The 24,255-nt window shown below is 44.3% G+C and overlaps 1 protein-coding gene across 1 annotated transcript in view; it reads left to right on the top strand.

Moving 5' to 3' along the window:
- zfhx4 (zinc finger homeobox 4) overlaps positions 1-24,255 on the top strand; it is a 66,115-nt gene that overhangs the window by 13,105 nt on the left and 28,755 nt on the right. The window contains exons 2-6 of the mRNA XM_061265586.1: positions 2,381-4,919; positions 5,062-5,274; positions 5,384-5,678; positions 6,935-7,476; positions 19,734-19,968. Of these exons, the coding sequence (XP_061121570.1) occupies positions 2,427-4,919; positions 5,062-5,274; positions 5,384-5,678; positions 6,935-7,476; positions 19,734-19,968 (3,778 nt within the window). The 5' untranslated portion in view covers positions 2,381-2,426. The remainder of the gene's footprint in view (positions 1-2,380; positions 4,920-5,061; positions 5,275-5,383; positions 5,679-6,934; positions 7,477-19,733; positions 19,969-24,255) is intronic.

Here is a 24,255-nt window from a genome sequence, read left to right as displayed (position 1 = left end):
CCTCAGACCGGCCAACCTTCTTTTTCATTTTCCTCCCTTTGTATTTCGTTCGCCATCTTATCCATGGCAACAAATAAACAGGCCTAATTAGACCAGAGTTGGCCTATTCACGCTAGTGTCAGTTGGAGATGGATGCACAGCTTTTCACAGCAACCTCGGCCTTTGTCTTTGGCTAAGGCTAGCTGACATTTTGATAGAAGATTTGGTGCTTGACTGAGGGGCCACATGGTGAGAAAGGATGACCTTCTGGGAGACCTCAAAGATTGCCTATATGACTACTCCTTTGACTTTTGAATAGAAAGATTCACATGCATTCAAATGAACTGGTTAGACTAAGTGGTGGGAAGCTGCATCATCAAAAAGCACATTTGCAGAAATCACCTGTCTTCATAAGTGTGCGCCACAGTTGGAAATAGACCATTTGGGCTTAAAACAAATTCCTACAATTGCAGAGGTGACAGTTTGGCGTCACTGTAATTACAGGTTTTATGTGTCACTGGCTGAGACTGCGACTTATGCGTGATAGTGTGACAGGAAGACAAAAGCCGGAGATGACTGTGACTTCAACAGGAGCTCAGTTTGTTTAGTCTGAAATTCACTGTTGTCTTGTTTTGTTTTTTTTTTGGTTTGGGCTTTGGTCACATGATGTGATTTATGACAGGCCTCATAACAAACACAGACCAGATCCATTCGCCAACTTTTATGAAAACACGTTTGCCATGTTTGTTGGTCTTCTCTTATATCTAAAATAGGAAAAGTGAGTGACTTCTCTTGTGATTAAAGAACCAAAGTGAAAGAAGAGAAGAGCTCGCCAAATTGGGGCGTGGAAAAAAAACTGCTTTAGACATGTCAGATAAATACTGAAAGGCAGATAGATGGAATGGGCTTGTAGAGAAGAAAACCAATGGGGCCAAGAGTCATTGAGCCCCTCTCTCCCATTAGAACGTGTGGTGCTCAAGGCTAAAATGTCTGCCTTATTATTTGTCTCTCACTGGATCTGATTTGTCACTTTAATTACCTGATTGTGCCGGACTGAATGTGTGTGTATGTGAGAGCATGGGGACACGCTTAATTAAAAAAAGTAGTGGTCGTTTGTTTCTTTTGCCATTAATCAACCAGCGACACTGCATATATTCATCATGCTTTATACAACTAATACGATACAAGACATGCAGATGTTTTATAATGGTCGCTTTTAGAGAATGCCAATAGACAGTGGTTATAGGCTGTAGGCAATGTATGCTACCAAACGATCAAAAACACATTGGCTTATCCTGCAGACATAAGTCCGCCTTTAAAAGTGATACATTCATCTTATGTTTGAGTTATAACTTAAGCGGTTGGAGTTGCAAAATAGCAAAGCCTATGTTTTGCTTGCAACAGTTTTACACAAAGCAAACTGATTTTATATTACCATGTCAGTGATTTAAGTGCATGAATGTATTTTATTTCATGTATTTCTCAATTTCCTATTTGACATAATACATAGGTTCATAGGTTGTCCTATCCGGTGTTCTTTTGAGGAATATTATCATGAGTGCATCTCAAACCATTATTTAAAAAAAAAAGCCCAACATGGTGTGATAACCTCATGCATTCCTGTGACATAACAGACAATTATGGCCTGTTTTAACTTGTGGCTAGGTTAGAAGGTAAAGCTTGTTGTTTCTAATTAATCTACAACGACAAGGGTGTCTTCATATATAAAGATGTGTGAAATGGGAGTCCGTGCGAGAAAGTTTTGTTTCCCGTATATCCGAACCGCAATTTGAATTTTTTAAAATAAAACATCACGAGTACATCTTTGTATTGAATAGGCTCAACTTTTTGCCATGGCTCAAAACATAGCAGAAAACACCCCAAGATGATTCATACTCCTATTATTCCTATTTTCCCTTTAATCTTACAGACTGTATAAAACGACAGAACCTGAGTGAGACACAGAGCAATTTTCTCTCTTTTAATCTATCACTAGTCTCCATGGAATCATCTCTTGGATATTTCAGATTAGACCTGATTATATAGTGCATGCACTCACCCACAAACATACACACGTTTGATTTCATTCCTCACGCTTTCACTGTCCCTCCTACTGGCTTTGTTTGGCCTTGGATTGGTACGGATTAATCCTCTAATTGCTTTGTAGCTTTGTTGTGCGGCAGGGAGAGAGTGGCAAAAGCGAGTTAGAATGGAGCAGCAGGTGGATGGGGGTGAAGGTCAACGTAGCCCTTTAAAGCTTTGTTTTAATGTCAGCTCATTTACACGATGCTGGTGCTGTAGCAAGTTAAAACAAAGTGCCAATGTTTCTCATTTGTAACTTTTGACCAATGTCAAAGATTTATTTCACTTACCTCTATGTTTCCCTCTCTACTTTTCTCAGGTCCCTGCTAGGCTGGATGAGATGAGATCCCTATGTAGCGGACGCCATGGCAACTTGTGACTCTCCCCCTATGGTCTCGTCACGGCAGCAGGAACATGGTGGCCAGAGGCTCAGTGCTGCTGAGGACAACTCCGTTGTGGCCATGGAGACTGGTGTCGCCATCAGCAACAATGCCAATAACAACCAAACGTCACCTGTAGCCAGAGAGATGGAGAATGGCCTTGGAGGGCCTACTGTCAGTCCACTGAGGTCCACATCAAGCCTCACCTCTGTCAGTGCAACCATTGACTCTATTACAGAACAGAGTCGGAGAGAAAGCTTTACAACCGGTAACAAAGGGATTGTTACTGGGACTTTACCAGGAGGAGCAGGAGGAGCAGCTTTGGGTTCAGACTGTTCTGCCCCTGCCACATCTCCCGTGGCACCGGCAAAGGAGATCCCTTGCAACGAATGTTCCGGCTCCTTCTCCAGTTTACAAAAATATATGGAGCACCACTGCCCCAACGGCCGACTGCCTACCACCGGAGGTCACGAAGATGTTGACGAGATGGAAGGCATGGTAGGGGAGGAGAGTGAAGACGATGGAGAGCGTGTGGGGTGTGCGGTCGATGGAGGGGAGATAAACAGCGAGATGGAAGAGGAGAGCGATGTGGAGAACCTGTGCGGTGAGATCATCTACCAGCCGGATGGCTCTGCCTTCATCGTGGAGGACTCCAAAGAGCAGCGTGGCAACCAGGAAGAGCTCCCCGGGGCTCTCCACTTCAGGGGCCTGCTATCCTCCCAGACTTTCCCTAACGCCCAGACTGCCACTGGCCAAAGTGGTCTGGGTCAAGGGTTGGAGCGGTTGGAGCAGCCTGCTGCACCCATGTCCTTCTTTCCCCAGATCATTAACTCCTTCCACATCGCATCATCCTTGGGAAGTAAATCGTTGGTGGCCGACCCCCCCTCCATATCAAATACCTCAACTGGAGGGCGGGCTGGCGCTAGTCCTGTGTTGCACAGTTTTCGTGTTTATGACCTCCGCCACAAGAACGACAAAGACTATTTGACGGGGGACGGTGCAGCCAAAAACTCCTGTGTGTCCAAAGATGTCCCCAACAATGTGGACTTATCCAAATTTGAGGGCTGTGTGGCCGACGGGCGGCGAAAGCCAGTGCTCATGTGTTTCCTGTGCAGGCTCTCATTTGGCTATAGCCGGTCATTTGTGACACATGCTGTCCATGACCACCGTATGACCCTGAATGAGCAGGAGCAGAAGCTGCTGAGCAACAAGCGTGTTTCTGCTATCATACAGGGCATCGGCAAGGACAAAGAACCTCTTATAAGCTTTCTGGAACCAAAAAAAACCCCTGTATCTGTGCTATCCCACTTTCCCACACCTGCCAACTTCCTAGGGCCAGACACCGGGCTCCGTGGCTTGTGGAACGCTTTTCACAGTAGTGGGGAGAATGCCGAGTCCCTCCAGGCAGGCTTTGCCTTCCTGAAGGGCAGTGCCAGCAGCTCCTCCAATGACCAAAATCCCAGATCCCAAAGCATGCCAAAGGCTGAGACCAACCCAAACCTCGGGGGTGGGGCTGGTGCCCATAGAACCTCCAGTGGAAGTTCCGCTGCTGCTGCTGCTGCTGCCACTGGGGGCAACCTGGATGGCCGGAACTCTGATCTTGACAGTAAGGGTCACATTAGGGACACATGCACTTTGCAACCCAATGGGCCGGACCTGAGCCACTACCCGCCCATCAAGCGGGAGCCCGGTGCAGCGGGAGAACAAAGTCCAGAGCAGGATGAGGACAGTTACTCCAATGGTGGCGGAGAAGAAATTGAGGCAGAGGATGAAGAGGAGCAGGCGATGAGTGTAGTTATCAAAGACCAGAGGGCCAACAGCACCAGTAGCAAAGATTTCCCTCTCTTAAACCAAAGTATTTCCCCTCTTTCCAACAGTGTGCTAATGTTTAACAGCGACAGCAAAGGTCCCGCAACCACCTCCTCTTCCTCCCTCCCGATGTGCGAGAAGCTGGAGATGGAAAAGACTCGTCTGTCCGTTGCCCTGGCTGCTGCCAGAGAGCGGGAGAGCAGCAATGACTCAACCAATGAAGTTCTCATGGGGCGGGATGGCTCATCACCGTCCTCCCATCCCCTTGACATGATATTGATGCGGAGGGATGACGACAGTCCTGGACCTCCTCATCCACACCCTGGAAATCCCAGTACCCCTGGCACCCCAGGTACACCTGGTACCCCAGGTCCAGGTGAAGGGTCACCGGGAAGTGGTGTAGAGTGCCCAAAGTGCGACACGGTCTTGGGATCCTCGCGTTCTCTCGGGGGCCACATGACCATGATGCATTCACGGAACTCCTGCAAGACGCTCAAGTGTCCCAAGTGTAACTGGCACTACAAGTATCAGCAGACGCTAGACGCTCATATGAAGGAAAAACATCCAGAATCCGGAGGATCGTGCGTTTACTGCCGTACGGGACAGCCTCACCCTCGTTTAGCCAGAGGGGAAAGCTATACCTGTGGATACAAGCCTTTCCGCTGTGAGGTCTGTCCAATTTTACATCATTGTCTTTTGTGTATCTGACAAGGACATGATTACAGGGGGCAATTCTTAAAACTGCACACACTGTAAATTGTGTCACTTGTCATAGAGTATATTGTATTTAGTAACAAATCTTCCGTTTTAGGTGTGCAACTACTCAACAACCACCAAAGGCAACCTTAGCATTCATATGCAGTCGGACAAGCATCTGAACAATGTCCAAACACTCCAGAATGGGGGAAGTGAGGCACAATACACCCACAACCATGCCAGCCCTGTAGTTAGTACGGGTCTCGGTGGCGGCTGTGGAGCACCATCGCCATCCAAGCCCAAACAGAAGCCGACTTGGCGATGTGAGGTAAGCAGACAAAGAAAAGCTCAATAGAGCAGCAGGACAAATAGTTTCAATTTGGTTCGATGCTGCTTAAATAGATCTTATGACATATAGAGAATCTTTCTTCCTACAGGTTTGCGACTATGAGACAAATGTGGCCCGAAACCTGCGAATTCATATGACGAGTGAGAAACACATGCACAACATGATGCTGCTGCAGCAGAACATGAAGCAGATCCAGCACAGTCTTCATTTAGGCCTGGCACCAGCTGAGGCTGAGCTTTACCAGTATTATCTGGCTCAAAACATCGGCCTGGCTGGTGTCAAACTGGAGAACCCCGGTGGCGGCGGAGGCCCAGACACCCAGATGATGATCAACCCCTTCCAGCTCGATGCTGCAACGGCAAATGCTCTTGGATCTGGTCTTGGTGAGTCAAGCAAGAATCCAAAAAGGATTCAAGTCATCTTTACATATTTGGAGAGGCAGACTAAAATAATGGATATTTTTATGCACCTAAGGGTGAATCAACATTTAATCGGCACTTAACAATAGGATGTGTTATCTGCGCTGTCCTTTTTAAAAATATCTCTTATCGTCTTTGGGTTTCTGTGTATCGATATTGTTCTTCCCTCTTTTCTTTACTGCCCCTCCATCTCTTTTCCCATCCCCTTATCTCTTCTCTCATATTGTCTCTCTGTCAATATCTCCTTACTTTGACCCCTCACTGATTAAAAAGATGATTATGAGACGCCACCCGAGAATTATTCTTAATCTTTCATTTGTAATTTTCTTAAATCAGCTTAATCCTTGCCGCCATACACACTACCCCACCTTTCAACACCCCAGAGAGAACACACATGCGCGTACACACACACACACACTTGCACGCAGCAGGAAGTGGATTCCTGGAGGAGTGAGCGAGATTTAACAATGACCCTGCGGTGTTACACACACTCCCACCGCCAGTGTTGAGGTCACAGCCCAGCCAGCAGATGTAGTCGGAGTGATTTACACTGATAACACCCAGCTCCCTATCGTGAGCGCAGCTGTACGTAGGTTTAAATTGTTTTATATTCAAATATTAAAGAGGCTCATCGGGAATACGCAGTCGATTTCCTCAATGGAGCTCTATTTGTCATTTTTGTGTTAAATTGTGTTAAAACAGACATTGCATGAATGGAGGGTCAATGGAGGGAGCACACAAAATCATTTGCTAGATTTCTATGGTTGGCAGATTTTTTTTTTTCATTTCCCAGGTTTTGTGGGCGAAGAAAGAGATAATGTTCATTCTTTTCACATCGTTGTGTGTGTGTGAGTGTGTAGATGAGAGAAAATCCTGCACTTTAAAAGCGTTGTCCCACCACCGCTGAGAGGAGTAATTAAAGCTACCTGATGAGCGAGTTAGCAAGTTGAAAAGGATGATTGTAATTGATCCTGATTCAATCCTATTAGGGCTTTTTTATAGACGGGACTTTGTAAGGAGCCCTTGTCGCCTGCGAGGCTTTATTTTATCAAATCCTTTTGTGTAAAAGAAGCCGGCATGGAGGACTCCATTCTCCCTCCCTGTCTTTTTTTCCTCAGTGCTTTCTCCAAATTAATTTCCATGGCCTTTTCTATTTGTGTTGTTCTACACCCTGTTTCATCTTATTGTTAATATCCCCTTCCCGTTCACTCTCTTTGTAGTGAACAGTGACCTATCATCGGAATTGCGTCTCGCCAGCGGTCAGCTGATGGCTGACGACCTCTCGCTGGTGTCCTCAGGTGGAATGGGGAGCATGTCCTCAGTGGACCCTTCCCTCTCCTCCCTGTCACCGCCTATTAGTGACCCCTCGCTGCGCCTGTACCAGTGCGCCGTGTGCAACTGCTACTCCACCGACAGCCTGGAGGCTCTTAATGCCCACGTCAACACGGAACGTTCGCTGCCGGAGGAGGAGTGGCGCTGCGTGGTCGGCGACGTCTACCAGTGCAAGCTGTGTAGCTACAACACGCAGCTCAAGGCCAACTTTCAGTTGCACTGCAAGACGGACAAGCACATGCAGAAGCACCAGCTGGTGGCCCACATCAAGGAGGGAGGCAAGGCCAACCAGTGGAGATTAAAGTGTGTGGCCATCGGCAACCCTGTGCACCTCAAGTGCAACGCTTGTGACTACTACAGCAATAGCGTGGATAAACTGAGGCTGCACACCACCAATCAGAGGCATGAGGCCGCCATCCGACTTTACAAGGTAAAAATGCTTCCATCTAATCTCGGTCTTTCGTGCATCATATCACATAGCAACCAAAACGCTCCTATAGGGGGAACTTGATGCAATCAACCCGAGTTTAGAGTCTGAATGTTTTTGTGTGTTCCTACAAACTGAGACTATCAGCACAAGGATATACAAAAAAAAAAACTCCCATTAGAATGGAATTACAGATATAAAAAAGTTCACTGTGTGAATGTACCAGAATGATTCCAATCAGTTAAGAGCACATTTCCTGCTGGCATTGCTGTTGCTGTTAATTACCCACGTGTTTCAAATTCTTCAGCTCAACATTTCACTCGGAAATAATTTAAGTCTTTGTTTTAGAGATGTAGTTTTCTTTCGAAGCTCCAATACAGTGCTAGTTATTAAAAAAAAGGTTTGGGAAAGGGTGTGTTATTTTTAAAAGCAAAAAATCTATTTTAAAAATATATTGTAGAACTGTATACATACAATTGAGTTTGCCTAAAATGTCAGGAGCATTTCCAGGAGTCAGAGCTCCATGCACTAACACCCCCCCACCCCTGCGGGTAGATACTAAGCCATATCTTTGTAAGGTGAGTCACATGCTGACTCGATAGGCCGTGTTGACGTAGAATGGCGTTAGATTAAGACAAACAATAAAGTTAATAAATACCATTGAAGTGCAGCAATTCATGTGAAATACTCAGATGATAATGAATGCCTAGCAAAATAAACTTCTCAGAATTGACTTGAAATGTGAAACTGATTCAGGATCCAATTGATTGCCCTTCTTAGGAAAGCATGTCTACAGTGAAGTAGGACATACACACCCTCCACTCTCCAAAGAACACTTAATCGGGATAATTATTGATTTTTAAAAACTAGAAAAGCAGGTCGGACCAACATTCAATATAAAACGGCCATTTTTGGGGGGTGAAAGCACTTCTATTTGAGTCCCTTTTCCCTCCCTCAAGATATTCCACTCAAGCAAGGCAGTGTCTTTTAAGCATGGCAAGTGAGGGCCAGCCCAATGCCCGCTCTGTGCTCCCTGAGCACGCCAATACCTCATCTACCCACCCACCCACCCACCGACCCCTACAGGCCTCAACAAATGTGTTGCACAGATGAGGCTTTTAATGCCTCTGGCACAAGTCCCAATATTTTACCCTTGGACATGTGGTACATGTGCTAGTAAAGCCAAGCAAGTGGGAGAGAAGGCGGCGATTGGTAGAACTGAAGTTGAGGGAAAAAAATCATTTCTTTTATTTGACCAGGAAAAAAAAAAAAACACCTCGTCTTTCATGTATTGGCAGAGGTGAAAAGCACATGGGAATGGAGGTAGCTTGGCCCGGCGCATAAAAGATCCGAGTGTTGACGACTTTACCATCTGTTTTTTTGGAAACACAGAAAATCTTTATGGCACGGAAAACCATTTGAAGACACAAAACAAAAAGCATATTCAGGAGATTTTATGACCGCTTTGTAGCAGGGATGGAAGACTTCTAAGGGGAATTTGAAAGTGTCTTATTTTCCAGACTTTGTAAAAGAGAGAGACAAATGACATTTGCAGCACATAGACATGAAGTAAACGGGTGTCCTGGGACCGGCAAGTGTCGGGAGTCATAGGGCTCATTTGAAGAAGGGAAGGGAAGGGAAGGGAAAAAAAACGCTTTTAGCTGGTGCTGAGGAGAGAATTTTTTCGATCTGCCGTCATTTTGGAGTATGATACGCTTGTGTAAAAACTGAAAATTGATAGAGTTATTGTGTACAGACATCTTTTTTTTGGTTTAAAACAATCATCTTAGCTTGCTAACAGTTTCAACACTCAAGGCTTGGTCGGAGCAAATAAAAAAAAAAAAGCACAATAAATTACAGTAAGAATTGGCATAATACTCAATGAGAATTTTGCCAAGTGCATGGAATTAAATGTTGATCAATTGGGCCTTGAGTTCATTTCCTAGACAAAATACTATAATGCGGTCTGACGGACTTAGTCGGCAATAAAGCAGAATGTGACATCTGGTTTGGGATGTTGAGCTCATGCATCCTGTGGCAACATAATTCTGGTCAATACAACACTGGCATGCAACACAAGTTCAAAGCTTTCGTTCCAGCAATCCTATTAAAAATCTTGCTTTATTTTTATTCTTATCCCACTTGATTGAGCAAGGGACTTTGGTCAAATGCCTATCCCTGGTCCAAAAAAAGATTTTTACATTTCTTAGAAAGTGGTACTAGTTATGTTATAAGTTCCACCTATTATTACCAAACTAGAGCTGCACTAGTTTTGCACGCATGTTGTGCCAGTAGCCTGTATGGTTAGTTGAACATTAAAAGCCGTCCTAGCATAGCATGTCTGTCGCTGGCCAGTTTGTGTTTAGCTTAGCATTGAATATGATGATGTATGGTTTCGTTTATGATTTGTAATAACAAACAGTGGCCTTTAATACGCACAGGAGACGGGAGTAAATCTGTCAGTGCCATTCACAAGTGTAGCAGGGCTAAGTAGGGGGGGGCAGTTTGAAGCCAGTACGTGTGTGTGTCCGCCGGGCTTTGAGGTTGCGATCAGGGCAGTGCCCTTGGGTCATTAGGAGTGGAGAATGTTCATGGTCAATGTTGCATGGTCAGGGACCACACACACACACACACACACACAAACACAGACACACTGTCTCATAGGCCATAGCACCTGTTTCTCAGATGGCTGTCTGAATAAATCTTCAACTGTCCTCAGTCGCCATTACCCCTCCCCTGTCCGTCCCGCTGTCTGCCTGCCTGTCTGTCCAGTTTTCCGTCATTATCCAAGCAGAAATGGACATCCGGGATTCACCGCGCATTTCCATATTTCTGTTTTTCTTTTCATTATTTTCCCATTCGTCTTCCTGTCCCCTGTGTCCTTCGTTGAACTCGGCTTTAAAAAGCTCAACATTTTTATGTGCGACGTGGAAAAAAAGGGCAAAGAACATCTAGCTTGAACGCCCTCTGTTATATAGATGTCTCCATGTACTCCCTTTTTCTTTGTCCTCGCTTTGAGAAAGTGTAGACATAATTCCCCTGGCCAGCAAGAGGTGCCAATTGGACAAGAGCATGCATTTGGCTTTTTTCATCCTCATCAAGTCTTCCTATCTTATTTATATGTTCTCGCCTACATATTGTGTTCAGCCCATCTCTTTAGAATGCAGATGGCTCGGTTTATGCATTTGTGCTATTAAGTCAAGCGCTGTGCCTTGGCTATTAGCGAGGGTCAATCCGTCCCACTCTCATTTGAAAATCAAATATCTCAATATATATGCAGCCCAAATTATCGGACTGTCATTTGGACCAGTGTGATGGGGAAATAGACAGGAGATTGACTTCTGTAGATTTGCATAAAAACCCATTGTGTTGGTCCTCAGGAATAGTAAAGAGTCAGATCTATTTCAAATGCATGACACCGTTTATGACACCGTCCCTCGCTTATGCTCATGCCGAGGCGTAGCGTTGCATATATTCATGGAGGCGTATTTATATCTACAGTTAAGTTCCTGGTTTAACCGTGCTCTCCATTATGAAGTCTTCCCACTTGAGCCGCCATCCGCTTGATCGCCGCGTCTTCCGTCTGCCATTATCTCAAACCGTTGTTATTCTTCTGCTCGCCGATTGAGCCGAATCGAGTCATGTCATGATGCGGCCCCGTTAGCCGATCTACCTCACCTTCCGTCCCTTCATCTTTCACCTCCTCATCCCCTCGCCTTACAATGGATATCTACGAGAGCTTCGGCTGAAGTGGGGGAGGGTGACGGCTAATTAAAGCGTAAATGCAGGTGCTTGTGTGCATGTGTGTGTACACTGTGGCTTTGTGTGCTTGAGTGGACAGCCTTTATCCCTCAATAATCCTCCTCGATATTAATAAGAGTTCCTCCTTTCCTGGCTTCAACCAGATGGTTAGCAGAGCTTTAGTGTGTATGAGTGTGTATTGTGTTTGCGATCCAGTCTTTGCTGACAGATTGCAATTCATGCATCATGCTCAGAACCACAATTCTTTTAATTGAATACAATCCTTACGTTTTCCCAGAAATCAACAATGCGTCTTACAATCTGGTTTTCCTTATCGTCCCTCAAATACGGTACCGAGTTGGTACACCAAAGGGAAGGGTCCAATAACTGCTTCTGATATTTGGAAATGTGTTTCGACACTATCGATTCGCTCAGTTACGATGGAACCCCATTATTATTCGGCCACTGTGTTTTTTTCCGAAGAAGACGATCTTAGTCCTGAAGTAAGAAAAGTTGGTCGGGCACTTTTTGCGTTTCCCTGAAGAATATAATAATCAGAGGATTAAATCCCTTATCTTGACAAAATATGTGCCCATTAGTGGCGGTAAAGTAGACATCCTATTTCGCAATATAGGTTTTTATTTAGACCTTCGCTTCCCACACTTTTCTCCTCTTGCGAAACCATCAAATATTGATGTGGACAAAGTTGAGCTGAAATACTCCTCAACGCCCGTACCAAATCGATAATCAATCGATTTGGAGGTAATTGTGCCTCCCTTGGACCGGTCCCAAGTCTCTCTCTCGCTCTCACACGCGCTCTCTGTCATTATCAGCATGTGGCCCAGTATTCGGCATTTCAGCATTCCAGCTCTAATTGATTTTAACCATTAGGTGCTCAGTGAATAGATAAGTAGTGGGAGATATTCGATTATATGGTGGAAGAGAGAGGCGGGAATGAAAAGAGAGCTAGAAGGCTTGAGAAATGGTGTTGGTGGAAGGAGGGGGAAGAGGAACCGGCTCGTCCTGCGGTCCGTCCACCTTTACTCACTGGCCCCCTATGCTCCCTGCAGAAGCACAATGCTCCTGACCTCCTGTGAGTTCAAGCAGCTTAGGTTCTGTGAGGTAATCCTTAATGCTTTGAAATAGACCTGATAGAAGCCCACTTACTTGTTCGGCATTAATGTGGGTCGAATGGCTGGGGGGGAGGTTGGGGGGTTGATTCGTTGCTTTTATGGACATTTAGTAATAATCACTTTCACAATTAATTATGATGGAGTGGTGGATTTGTTTTTAAATTAAGTGGAAAGATGAGAGTTGAGATGTGTTGTTCTCACCCAATTTGAGCAGGATTTGTTGCTGTACTAATTATTAAAAATTGCTTTTGGGATATGTTGATGACATTCCAGAGGAAATTTTCAAGTCCAAAACCCGGGGTATTATGTGCTGGGCTTGCACATTAGCTCAAATGCTAACATACTTACTGTTCTTACACTAACACTTAGCCCATAATTATCACCGACCGCATCAGGTTTTCCATATTTGTAGCGTTAGTGCTGAGTGCACAACTTTGCGTGTGAGGTCTTACCAATTCATTTCATTTTGCGCTGCTATTGTTGACCGATCAACAGTATCCTTGTTTAATCTAGTACGTGCATTCAGTGCAAAGGCAACGTGACGCTGCTTAATTGTATACTTTCTCGATTCTTCCTCCTCTCCAGTCAAGCAGGAGTCTCGGTTAGCGAGCGAACAGGGCGGTAGGGGGTTGGTGGGGGAACAAAGGCAAACATTTGAGTAATCTTCAAAGAGTCCATTGGTATGTTGAGTGGACGCTGGTATGTCGACTACGACTGAGGCTTTTTCAAGGGAAAACAATATCCTTCCTTTACACGCCGGGGCCTTGGCAAACACCGCCAGTCAGGCAAGTCTACCCTATGGTGCCGCCGCTATCATCTTACTGATCCCTCTTTCATGCCACCACGGTAGCTTCCTCCATATTTGAGAGAGAGCAAATGCTGCTTTATGGGGTTCTACAGAGCAAATCGGGTTGTTGAAAATGTGGTCGCTTGAGTTTACTTGACATGCCAGTAATTGTTACAGGAATGATCTATGGGCTTGCACACACACATTCTCCATTTTAGTCTCTGCCTACTGATAAGTATGCAGACTAAGGTGGTTGGAGCTTTATAAATGAGAAGACAAGGACCAAGTGGACCATCTTTCCAAAGCACACTAAACAACAAGGGCTCGTTTTGAATCAAGATTGAAAGGTGTGATTCAAGTGTGTCATGTGCAAAGTGTTAGTGCATGATGAGAGCCTTATTTAATTACTGCACTTCTTAGAGGAAAGAGACAGGGAGTCTGACATTTTGTGACAGTTTCAAAATGACTCTCTTGTCCTGTAATCACCACCCGATTTCTCACGAGGATCCACGCCAGGGATAATTTCGCCCATTTCTCTTTCATTAGCAAGGCTCTCGGTATTAGACGTGTTTTGTTCCCTGTACCTTTTGTTTTGTGCTAAGTGAAACCATGTGACAGGGTAGGGGCTAACTGGAAAACAATACTCCCTTCACAGGCTCAGGAATGTGTAATTAGTGATTTGAACCCGACCACGCTTGTCTAGATTCTTCCCGATCCTTCTCTCCCCTTCTGTCTCATGTTCTTTTGTTCTCACCACTTATAGTTTCTTGCTCTCTTTGTCTCTCAAACCAATTGGTTAGTTTGCCTTGCCATGCGTTTTCAACATTCCTTTTGTCTAACTGTCAGTAATGGATTTCTTTTTTTTTTTTTTTTGCAAGCATGCATCATGTAGAGGGCATAGAAAACCAAACTTGGCAAAAATAAAAATAAAACACCCAGCCCCTCCCGGCGCCGGAATTATTTTCCCTTCTCTTTCGGTTTTAGTTAAATATAACAACATCAGTGTAGTACAAACCTCTTTGATGGTACCAAGCAATTAGCCAAAGCCCCAGATTTCCATTCCTTTTATTTTTGTTTTTCTTGACGTCTCTCACAGATCCTGTCAATTAGCCCTTGCCTTGATTTTCACCCAAAGCATCTTTGCATGTTAGGAAAACTGGAAAATGATTAACCCTGCCCAAGAGCGTGTTAGCATTTGCTCAGAATCCCTCCGCCTTGCATTTCATTGAGGGGGGGGGGGCGAAAAAAAAAACATAATCCGGTGAGCATGTTTGCATTTCAGCCATCTTGATCTTGCCGATTTATGATTTCTGTCTCCATTGCGAGATGACGGAGAAGATGGCTCAGGGATATGGGGAGGTCTGGTTAGAGTCACCTGGCGGCAATGGAGACAAGCGGGAGCTTTTAGACCCTAATGGGTGAAGGTCAGGATAGCTAATAGGGAATAAGTGGCTGAGCCTTGCTGTCTAAATCTAATGCTAATGTAAATACTCATCCATTTTGGTGGGGGTGGAGGTAAACTGGCTTTTAAGACACCTAACACACACACACACATGATGCACCACACACACACGCGCTGATGAGTAAGTAAGCCCACTTCTGGCGTCTGTGTTTCTCTGAGTCTGTTATTCCCAACTGCTGGCTCAGTACAATGTAAAATATGTGTGACTAGGCTTCATTGACTAAAACCAGAAGAAATGGATCATGTAAATCCTTAGCAAGGCTGTTTGTCTCCTCCTTTTGCGAGGGGGCTGGGGTGGGGGGGAGAGATGGAGGGGGGGGGGGTGACGGAGAGAAAAAAAACGAGAGCTCTGGAGACTGAAGTGATTTTTCCAAGAAAGGGGGGCCAGGCAGGTCAGGAAGCTGTGAACTTCAGATTGACCTTTGGCCCATATGTCAGCTATACTTACATCACTACCGCAAGTGTGTAAAATGTATGCATGTGTGTGGAAGTGAGTGAAAAGGAAATCCGGTTGGTAGGCCTGGGGAGTTATATTATTTTTCCCAAAGCTTTATCGCCTTTACGTCCTCATTGTGTCTGCTGACAAGTAGCAAAGAGTAAAGGCAGAATGGAGAGAGCGAGCGAGCGAGGGAGGGTGAGTGCATACTAGCAGATGGATGGCAGGAGGCTTTATATGAAAGACTCAGTGTGATAATTCATTTATTTGCCTTGGCAGCCATTATGCAATGGATGCTTATTATTATTGGGTGACCTTAGCTAAGCTCACCCACGGGCCCTCATGCAACTCCTAGACGGGCCTCAGAGCTGTGATTACACGGGACGGCCATCAGCCAGGACTGAAACACAGGAGAAGCAATTTAGCTTGAGGAAATATTTTTCTTAGCTTTTATGATAGTGGAAGCTTTGCAAGCAAAACAAGGAAAGAAGATCAGCAAGAAGGAAAATGTTTTTTTTATTATTACTATTTAAGCTTTATTTTATTTTATATAGTTTTAAGCATGGCAGGTATACAAAAGGACCTTTTCATAGTCATTGAATAAAGGTTTTTATCTTTCTCTAATTGTACAACGACATGCTTTCACAAAAGTCGCGATTTTATCAAACAAATGATACTTTTCATTTCAATCAGCGTCATTTATTTTATTGGTTGAACACAAGGGAAATAAGGTGGCACCTACCTGGCGCCCTCAGCTTTTTTTTTTTTTTTAGCACTGCAGATTCATCAGCAGTGATCTTGCAATTCACTTATTTTGTCCCGCGGGCTGAAGATGGCTGCACAGGTTGGAATTCCACACTTGGCAGCCTTCCAGCCTTGCTATGTGTTTAAAATACTTTCAAGGAACAAAACATGCTTTTGTTGTTTGCTGGGCCAAGTGGGACTGTTTTTGTCTCGGGTGGCTCCCGGGGGCCCGTGGGATAGCGCCGGAAGCTGGTGGCGCGCCACATAGCTAACTATGGGCTCGTCGCTCCCACTAAAAAATAACCGTAAAATAATATAGATGTTTTTCTTGTCGCAGTGAGAGGGGGAGGATTTTGCATGTGGGCACAGACAGAGGAACATACATGTAAAACATGTATGCACATGCTCTGACACACTCATAGCGGTTATTAAATGTAGCACTACGTGTTCATTAGTGGCCTGCTTCTGCACTTAATGACAGGAAAGAGTCATGTTTGTGAACACCCTCATTTGTCATTTGCTTTATGGAGGAAATAGCGAGCCTTCTGCTTTTGAAATATTTTTGCCCTTACAAGTTTGCGCGCACAATCGGAGCCAAAGACAAAAAAAGAGAAGCACACAATTGAAATGATATAGGCAGACACAAAAACACACGCCAAATGGGGGGAAAAAAAAAAGTTCTCTGGAAATGACTGATGCGTAAACACACACGCACACACACACACACTCGAGGAGAAAGATAAAAGAAGTTTTTGCAGGGATGTATTTTGCCTCGCCTTATTAAGAATTCAGTTAATGAGACAGCTTTGCCACCGCAGACAGAACAAATGAATGTGATGCGGCGCGGCGCGGCCGCTTCCCCTCCCCACAAACCGAGCGATTGCGCGCCGTGGTGTGTGTGTGTGTGTGTGTACTTGTGTTTGTGTGTGCCAGAAAGGTGTTTTGTAAACATCTCATTCAGAATAATGAATGTAGTCCTCTGTCAGACTCTCGCGCACACACACGCCACACGGGAGCTTCCCACACCTGTCAAATTAACTCTCCTCCACCCTTTCCTAATTTCTCTGTGTGTGTGTGTGTGTGTGTACGTGTTTTATGGACAAGGCTGACAATGTTGTGTTTTTGACAAATAAACAGTAAGTCCCCCGTGTGGTAATTTGCATTCCATGTGAAGGGGAGCATGCACATCCGCCACCATCCAGAGAGGTGTGTGTGCAACATTACGGGCTACTCATGACAGGGGGCTGTTTATGAGCTTGATTGGCCCACCGGGGATGTTAGCTTATTTGGTTGTTTGCCAAACACTAATTCCCAACAATTAACCACCACCAGGAGCTGTGATGAGGGCGCCATAAGCAACAAGGAGGTGTGAGTGTTTTTGCAATTATGTGGAGCCACATAGACAATAACGTGGCGTTAATGCTTACGCGTGTTAATTCAAAGTGCTCCCCTGAGAATTTGGTGTATATACTGGTGGTATGTTGCATGTGAAGTTGAGTGTCGTTCAGCAACGGAGCCGATAAAAAAAAAAGCTGGAATTTGACTTTTTTTTCTCGATAGAAATAGAAATCGCAATTACGTTTGGATCAATTTTCCTACCATACTCAGTAACATACACTGCCATCATCTATAGCCACAAATTCATAGAGTAAGGGTTAGAACTTTTTTATTTTATTACATCCATTAATCCGCCAGGGTCATCGTCTTTTTCACATCACCCCCAAAAATGTCCGTTTGCTACTAATTCCAAACAAGTAAATCCTGCCGACGTCTCCAGAGAGCAGGTTCATCCATTATATCCACATTTAAATGGGATACAGACACGAGCGCAAACCCAGGAGCAGGAACAGTGTGTTTGTGTGTTTGAATATGCATTACACAGCCCACGCCTGGCAGAAGTCAAAGTGCTCCTTTAAACATTCATAAATCATGGATATTCTGGCGGGCGATCTCCAGAACGCCTGTCGAGTGCCAGAGCGACAGACAGACAGACAGACAGCCCTCTAGTTTAGGTCTTAAACAAACCCTGTGGAATGTGCTGATGGCGAGAGAATTAATATTAGGTCTAAACCTAGCTGGCAGCCAGCTTCAACCCCAAGTGTATCATTCAACTCTGTCTGACTGAAGCTTCATATCCCTAAAAGCAAATAAGTCAAAATGTTGAACCACGTGAAACATTTTTGGGGCCGCTGCTGATTTGTATGAGCCTTTTAATTTCCAAGCAATTACCTGGATGGCTTTGCCAGTAGAAACATTTGAAAAGCAGTCAAGGATGACTCCAGTGAAACCTCCCGGTGACTCAAGGCTTTGAGAAAAAGAAGAAGAAGAAGAAAAAAAAAAAAACAGGCTTTGTCACATTTACATGGCGCCTTTTGTTCTTTATTGTCAATTGACAAAATCAAGGTCTTGTTTGAGTGCCAGTTTGCTATTCAATGCTAAAGACTTGTATTCATTGTCTCTCATTCCTATTTATGTACAACTGAGTGAATCGAGAAAGAAGAAGGAAGAAGGCGCAGTGAAAGGCGCCATTGTTTTTATACTGAAATACTAATGATTGATGACACAATGAAAGACGTGGCCAATCTATAGGAGCTGTTGTGTACACTGGATAGCGTATGCTGTGATTATTATTATTATGACATAATGTCATTATGAACATTATGATTGCTATCAGTAAAAAAAAAAAAGGCACAGGGAGAAATGGTGCAAGCATGCATGGCTTCGTGTCCAGGAGCACACGTATGACTTGACTGCAGCTCAGTTGTCTCCTTCGAGGGAGGGCAGGAAAGAAAAGAAGCAAAGAAAAAAAGAAAAGAGAGGGGGAAAGAGTGCAAGGGAGGCCTCCTTTCACAGAGAAACAAAGATAGCTGTAATTAATGGCCCTGAGCTCTGGTCTAGGGGAGCTTTCTTCTGACAACTCGGACTTAATTAAAACTTAAGACTTCTGAAAGGGCCTCTGACTGCGCGGGGACGTCCCACCGCCTCATGAGAAAAACCTGCTCAGATTTCCGACAAAAGAAAGAAAGAAGGAATGAAAAAAAGATGTTAGCAGCTGTAGCTAAGTTGCTTATCCCTGTTTGTCAATGACGCGAAGGGGGGCGGGGGGGTTAGAACTCACACACCTGCAAGACCACCATACATATCAACACCTTTGTCAACCAACTTTAATGCAAAAGCATTTGGGAAAAAAAAGATAGATCCATAGGTCGGTGGGTGGCTTGCCTGTGCTGCGCGTGCATATTTGCCAGCTTGCTGAGGGCAGGGCGAGAAATGGGGGTGGTTGGCTTTGCATGGCTGCGGTGCCATTAAAGAGGCAAGTGGAGATGCAGGCAAGGCTCGCAACTGACAGCACACGTTGAATGAGAAACCCCTGCAGCTGGCAACAATGAAGAAAGCCGGACAATGAGAAAAACACTTTTCCCCTCCCAGCTCCTTATTTTGACTTTGTGCTGAGTCTGCACGTCACCTCGGACCAATTAATGACACACAGGGTGGATGCATGAACACAGCTCTCTTTTTCCTCTCCTCTTTTTGTTATCACTGAACGTTTTATTGGAGATACATTTTATATTGTAATTGCTACATGTTGCTTTCATAAAATGCAAAATTAAACGCAAAACCAAAAGTGGTTTTGGGATTTTTTTTTTTTTGCTGCTTTATTAGAGCTACATCAGCTCACAATGTGTAATTAACATGCATTGCTGGAAAGAAAAGGCAAAGTGGCTGAGACGTTATCCATTGACGTCTCTGGCTCATTTGAAGCCAGGGAAGTGGGATTTCTGGGCTTTCCATCATTGGAACTGAACTGGAACCAGAGCAGAACGAAAAGCTTTAATGGTAATAAAAGTGGTAAACGATATAGGCATGATTCAGGCAACTGATGTTCTCCCAAATGTTCTTTGGTACGCTTGAGGAGATTTCTAAAAAGCTTCCTGTCTTTTCTCTTCTCTTCAACAGCACTTGCACAAGCTGGACGGCGCCTACAGCCCCGAGTCGTGCGTTTATTACTGCACGCTGTGCGACTACTCCACCAAGGCTCGCCTCAACCTGGTCCAGCACGCCCGCTCGGCCCGGCACCAGCAAAACGAAGGCCTGAAAAAGCTGCAGCTGCACCAGCAAGGCCTGAGAACGGACGACGACGGATTTAGCCTCCACGAGCTGTTCCACGTCAAAGAGTGTCCCTCCGGTCAAGGTTTGTGCTGTGCTTCTTTTTGGCGTTATCACACACACACACACACACACACACACACACACACACATACATACATACATACATGCAGAATTTTACTTCTGCAACCTTTAGAAAAATCTCACTTTATTTTTCCACTGTGATTGCCCTCGGCTATAATTACATCCACCTTACTTTCCTCTCTAACAGTCCGGCTATCTCTTCTTTCTCTCACCACTCCCTCTACATGCTGTCAAATCGTTCTCCCTCCCTCTCGCCTTTGGCCTTCCTATCCACATCACGTCTCCCGATACAGAGCCGTCCTTCCCTCCTAATCTCTCCAAAATGAGCATACTGTTCCTATTAGGCTGCCGCGCTTATATCTCCCACAAACACACACACACACATACATATAGACAATCTGGGTGCACAGGGACATCCCAGGCAGGCGGGCAGCTTATGAAATTTCACCTTGGGAGGATCTCGCAGCCTGTGCACACTTACAATCAACACACACACATGCACGCACACACACACACACACACACATATGCAGCCTCTCCCTGGAGTGAGCTTTCATTTCCTTTCTCATGACCAAAGCAATTTGGCTTTCATTTAAGGGTCTCCGTCCTGCCAGCAGCTAATAAGTGTAACAGAACTGTAAAACATTCAGAGAGAGCGAAAAAAAAAAAAAAAAAAAAAAGCAGAAAGATTAATCGTTTTTCTTTGAGTGGGGGTTTGATGGTTGGTGAGGGTGTAAGGGGAGGGGAGGAGGAGGAGGAGAGTGGGGTTTTCGTGGTGTAATTTAAACCAGAAGAGTCAGGGTGCATTATTTAGTCATCCTTATGTTAATGCTGCAGGGAGAAAATGAGCGCTTAACTTGTTTTTGCTTTGCTTGACCTAAAGGAGCTGGGCGAGGAAGGTAACATGCTTTGAATAGCATTCTAGCGTAGCATTTGGCCTGACATCCATGTGTGTGCGTGTGTTTCCCAAAGTGTCCTTTATTGACCACACATTCCCCACCCTGACATGGACACTCATTACTGGTTTAAGTTTGATTTTAATTACACACAGATCACATTTCTGCAAGATTCGGAACTGCGGCCCTTCCTCATCACATCTCTCTATCCGGCTCCTTTTTTGTCCCGCTTATTAGATTCCTCACTCCCCTGCTACATTTATAAGTCTATGTGAGCGAAAGCAGATTTTTTAGAAACAACATTTGACCGCTGCACCTAATTCCGAAGCAGCGCTTCTCAAATTTGTCACCGCTGCTTTCCTTTTATATGCTGGATTTGACTCTCGATGGGGAATTTCCAAGGAAGCTAGCAGTATCCAAACCACTATATATATATATTTTAAGTGATCAGGCTGCATGGCAGATATGTCAAGGGTATTTCCGTTTACACATCAGCAGAGCTCTCTTTTTTTTTTTTTTGTCAACCAAAATGCAATCCTTTGATTGTCAGTGATTCAAATAGGGAATTGCAACCTAATTATATGGTTAGAAAAAGTTAAAGCAGTTCTTTGGGGTCAGAACTGTTCATTGTAAACATGGAGGTTTTTTTCGCCCCCCTATATAGTTTGCAAAGGTTATTTAATAGCGTTGAGGTATGTAAGAGCTCGCAAGTAGTTCCCCACCAAACTCGAAGTCTTAAAAAAGCCGTTCCAAATTATTTTCCCAAAGTTATGAGCATAGAATTTTCTTGGAAAGATGAAGACTTTAGATTGGGGGGGGGGGGGGTACTAAGGGGCCAATCCCCCCTTTGACTGAAAGGATAGAAAACATTTCCAGACAGTGTTCCCTTTAAATGCATGTGTATGTGTGCGCATGCTATTATTTTTCTGGGGCTACAACTCCTGACTCGAGCACTTTGGGTTCATTAGAGAGCGGTATGAAAAAGATTAATTTAAGTGCTGACCGGTATCTTTCTTTTAAAGCCGGGACCTGGCGCTGAGCCAGATAATTACAGGCCCATTTGGGAATAAGGGTTCTAATGCTCCAGACTTTATGTACATGTGAATGGCTTTCATTAAACAATTTGGGTGCTGATTTTATGGCCTAATTAAGGGTACAGCACTGCAGAGGCGCAACGTAGGGGAGGGGCCTTTTTGACAGGCGGACGCAAGCAACACTTCTCTTGCTTTGTTAGCGGGACTCTTTGCCACATTGCGAAGCTGACAATAATATTTACGATATATTAGTTTTGTGCTGATCCATATATTGGGAAAGCGTCTGAACATCACAATATTAGAATGCTTATCAATCACATACTGGCAAAATGGAGTTTATTCAGTCTCAACATTACATTATTTCCATGCTAGCTTTAGTCCGCTCAGTAGCGGAGGTGTCAAGTCCAGGTCAAAAAAGTTCAAACCTAAATGAGACGGTTGATAGCCAAAACCAAACTGCTCAGTTCAAGGAGATCAGAACATTCACATTTCTCTATTCTATAAAAATACACAGATCATAGATTCATAATTTGTCCCATAAGTTCATCATGGAGCTGTAGTCAAATGCCCATCGCTATTACTACACCATCCCATGGTCCTCTCGTGGATTCCTTCAAAGACAAAAGGCCCACTGTGTCGCTATCCCTGTGATAAATTGTGTGCACAATTAGAAGTATTACAGATAATTAACTTGATTCAAAAAGGGAGGGAAAAAAAGCCAGTTTGCATCATCAAGAATTAGCCTAAATGAATTGCCTCTTGGCGTGGAAGGACTTTGGAGGCCATTTTTGCTTTGAGGGTCATCCAAAAGTTGTTAGGAAAAATGAGATCTTTTTGTGCGTTAGACTCTTCACTCTGTAATGAAATGATATCCTAAATGGATCTTTTGAAGAGTTCCACGAAGAACAAGTGAAATATGACAGCTTGAACCACAATTTTAGCCCAACTTGTGGCTAATTTAGCCCAACCTGTGGCAAACTCGCTGAAGTTAAGGTTCTGCTGTTCTGTCTTCACTGTACTGTGTGTGTGTTTGCCAACCGTGTGACCATCATGTGTAAAGCTCCAGATCAAGCAGAAACATAAGGGCACACTTTTCTTGCCCCTACATACTTGTTTCTTCTTTTCCTTGCTTCCCTCTGTCCTCCATAAAAAAAAAAACTAGATGGGATCTCATGGAGGTAATTACTTGTGAGAACCAGGCCTGTCATCCATAGCCCCGACCTCCCCCACCTCCTACAAAAGAACACAACATGCATTAAACAGAGGAGGGAGAGGACCTTCTTTGTCTGAGTCCCCCTTTTAAACAAAAGACATCTTGGAACTAGAAGAGTGAAAATATTTTTATCACGCATGTGTGTGTGTGTACACTACATGTGTGCTTTTTTTTTCTATGGAGTGATAAGGCTCTGGGACATGTTTGGTCTTAGTCCAATTATTGTCGCTGTGCTAACCACTTTTCTAGCAGCTGTAGGCTAAAATGAGCCTAATGGACACTTGTTATCCCTTCACGTCTGCTTTTAAATGGATGGAGATGTGGACTTGCGTGAGGAGCTTGTGTCTTGATGAATCACCAAGCTCTGTGTGTGTGTGTGTGTGTGTGTACTTGTGCATTTACAAGCATGTGATCACTTGATATTCAGGATGGAAAATAGATCATTTTTGTATGTGTGTGATGACATCAAGATGACTTTGAGGCAATTTTGGTTTGTCTCTCTCACTTTCACTCCTTTATCTCTTTTTTTTTTCTCCTGCTCGGAGCGGATGGTTTTTGCCATTCCAGTGGTTCTCTTTTATTTTCAGGAAAGTCTCTCTTCAGACAGAAGTCTATTTCCAGGGTTTGTCTCCGTAATTTGCGGCGATCACATAAACATTCACGGATGGTCGGAGGAGCGAGAGAACGGACACACACACACACACACACACACACACACATGCACACGTCTCCTTTGATTTGTACAACAGGCCACATTACAACTAGTTAAATTAACTGGTTGAATTCTATCGCTTCATTTTGGATATATATATTTCAAATAGATGGATCGATTGATAAATAAATACCCCTAGAATGTAGATAATCAAGTTAAACAATGATTGAATTAAAAGACAATAAGCCACTTTCACAGTACAGAATATATGTATTATTAATATATTTCGGGTAAGCAGTCATCCCCCCAAATTCCCCCAAACCAAGCTCTCTAAGGCAGTGTGGTCATTTTTTGAATAATTCCATGCAAGCGAATGATAATTACCGTGCGGTTTGTGTGTGCACATACTGTAGAGAGCCTGACTGAAGAAATGAGCCTCGTTCACCATAAACTATTTTTGAAATGGTGTGTCGGGGGGGTCAGAGCGCGGCCTG

This window comes from Syngnathus typhle, linkage group LG19 (assembly GCF_033458585.1).
Source record: "Syngnathus typhle isolate RoL2023-S1 ecotype Sweden linkage group LG19, RoL_Styp_1.0, whole genome shotgun sequence".
Taxonomy (NCBI): Eukaryota; Metazoa; Chordata; class Actinopteri; order Syngnathiformes; family Syngnathidae; genus Syngnathus; species Syngnathus typhle.
The sequence above is the reverse complement of the archived record's forward strand: the minus strand, read 5'-3'. Positions and strand labels throughout refer to the sequence as shown.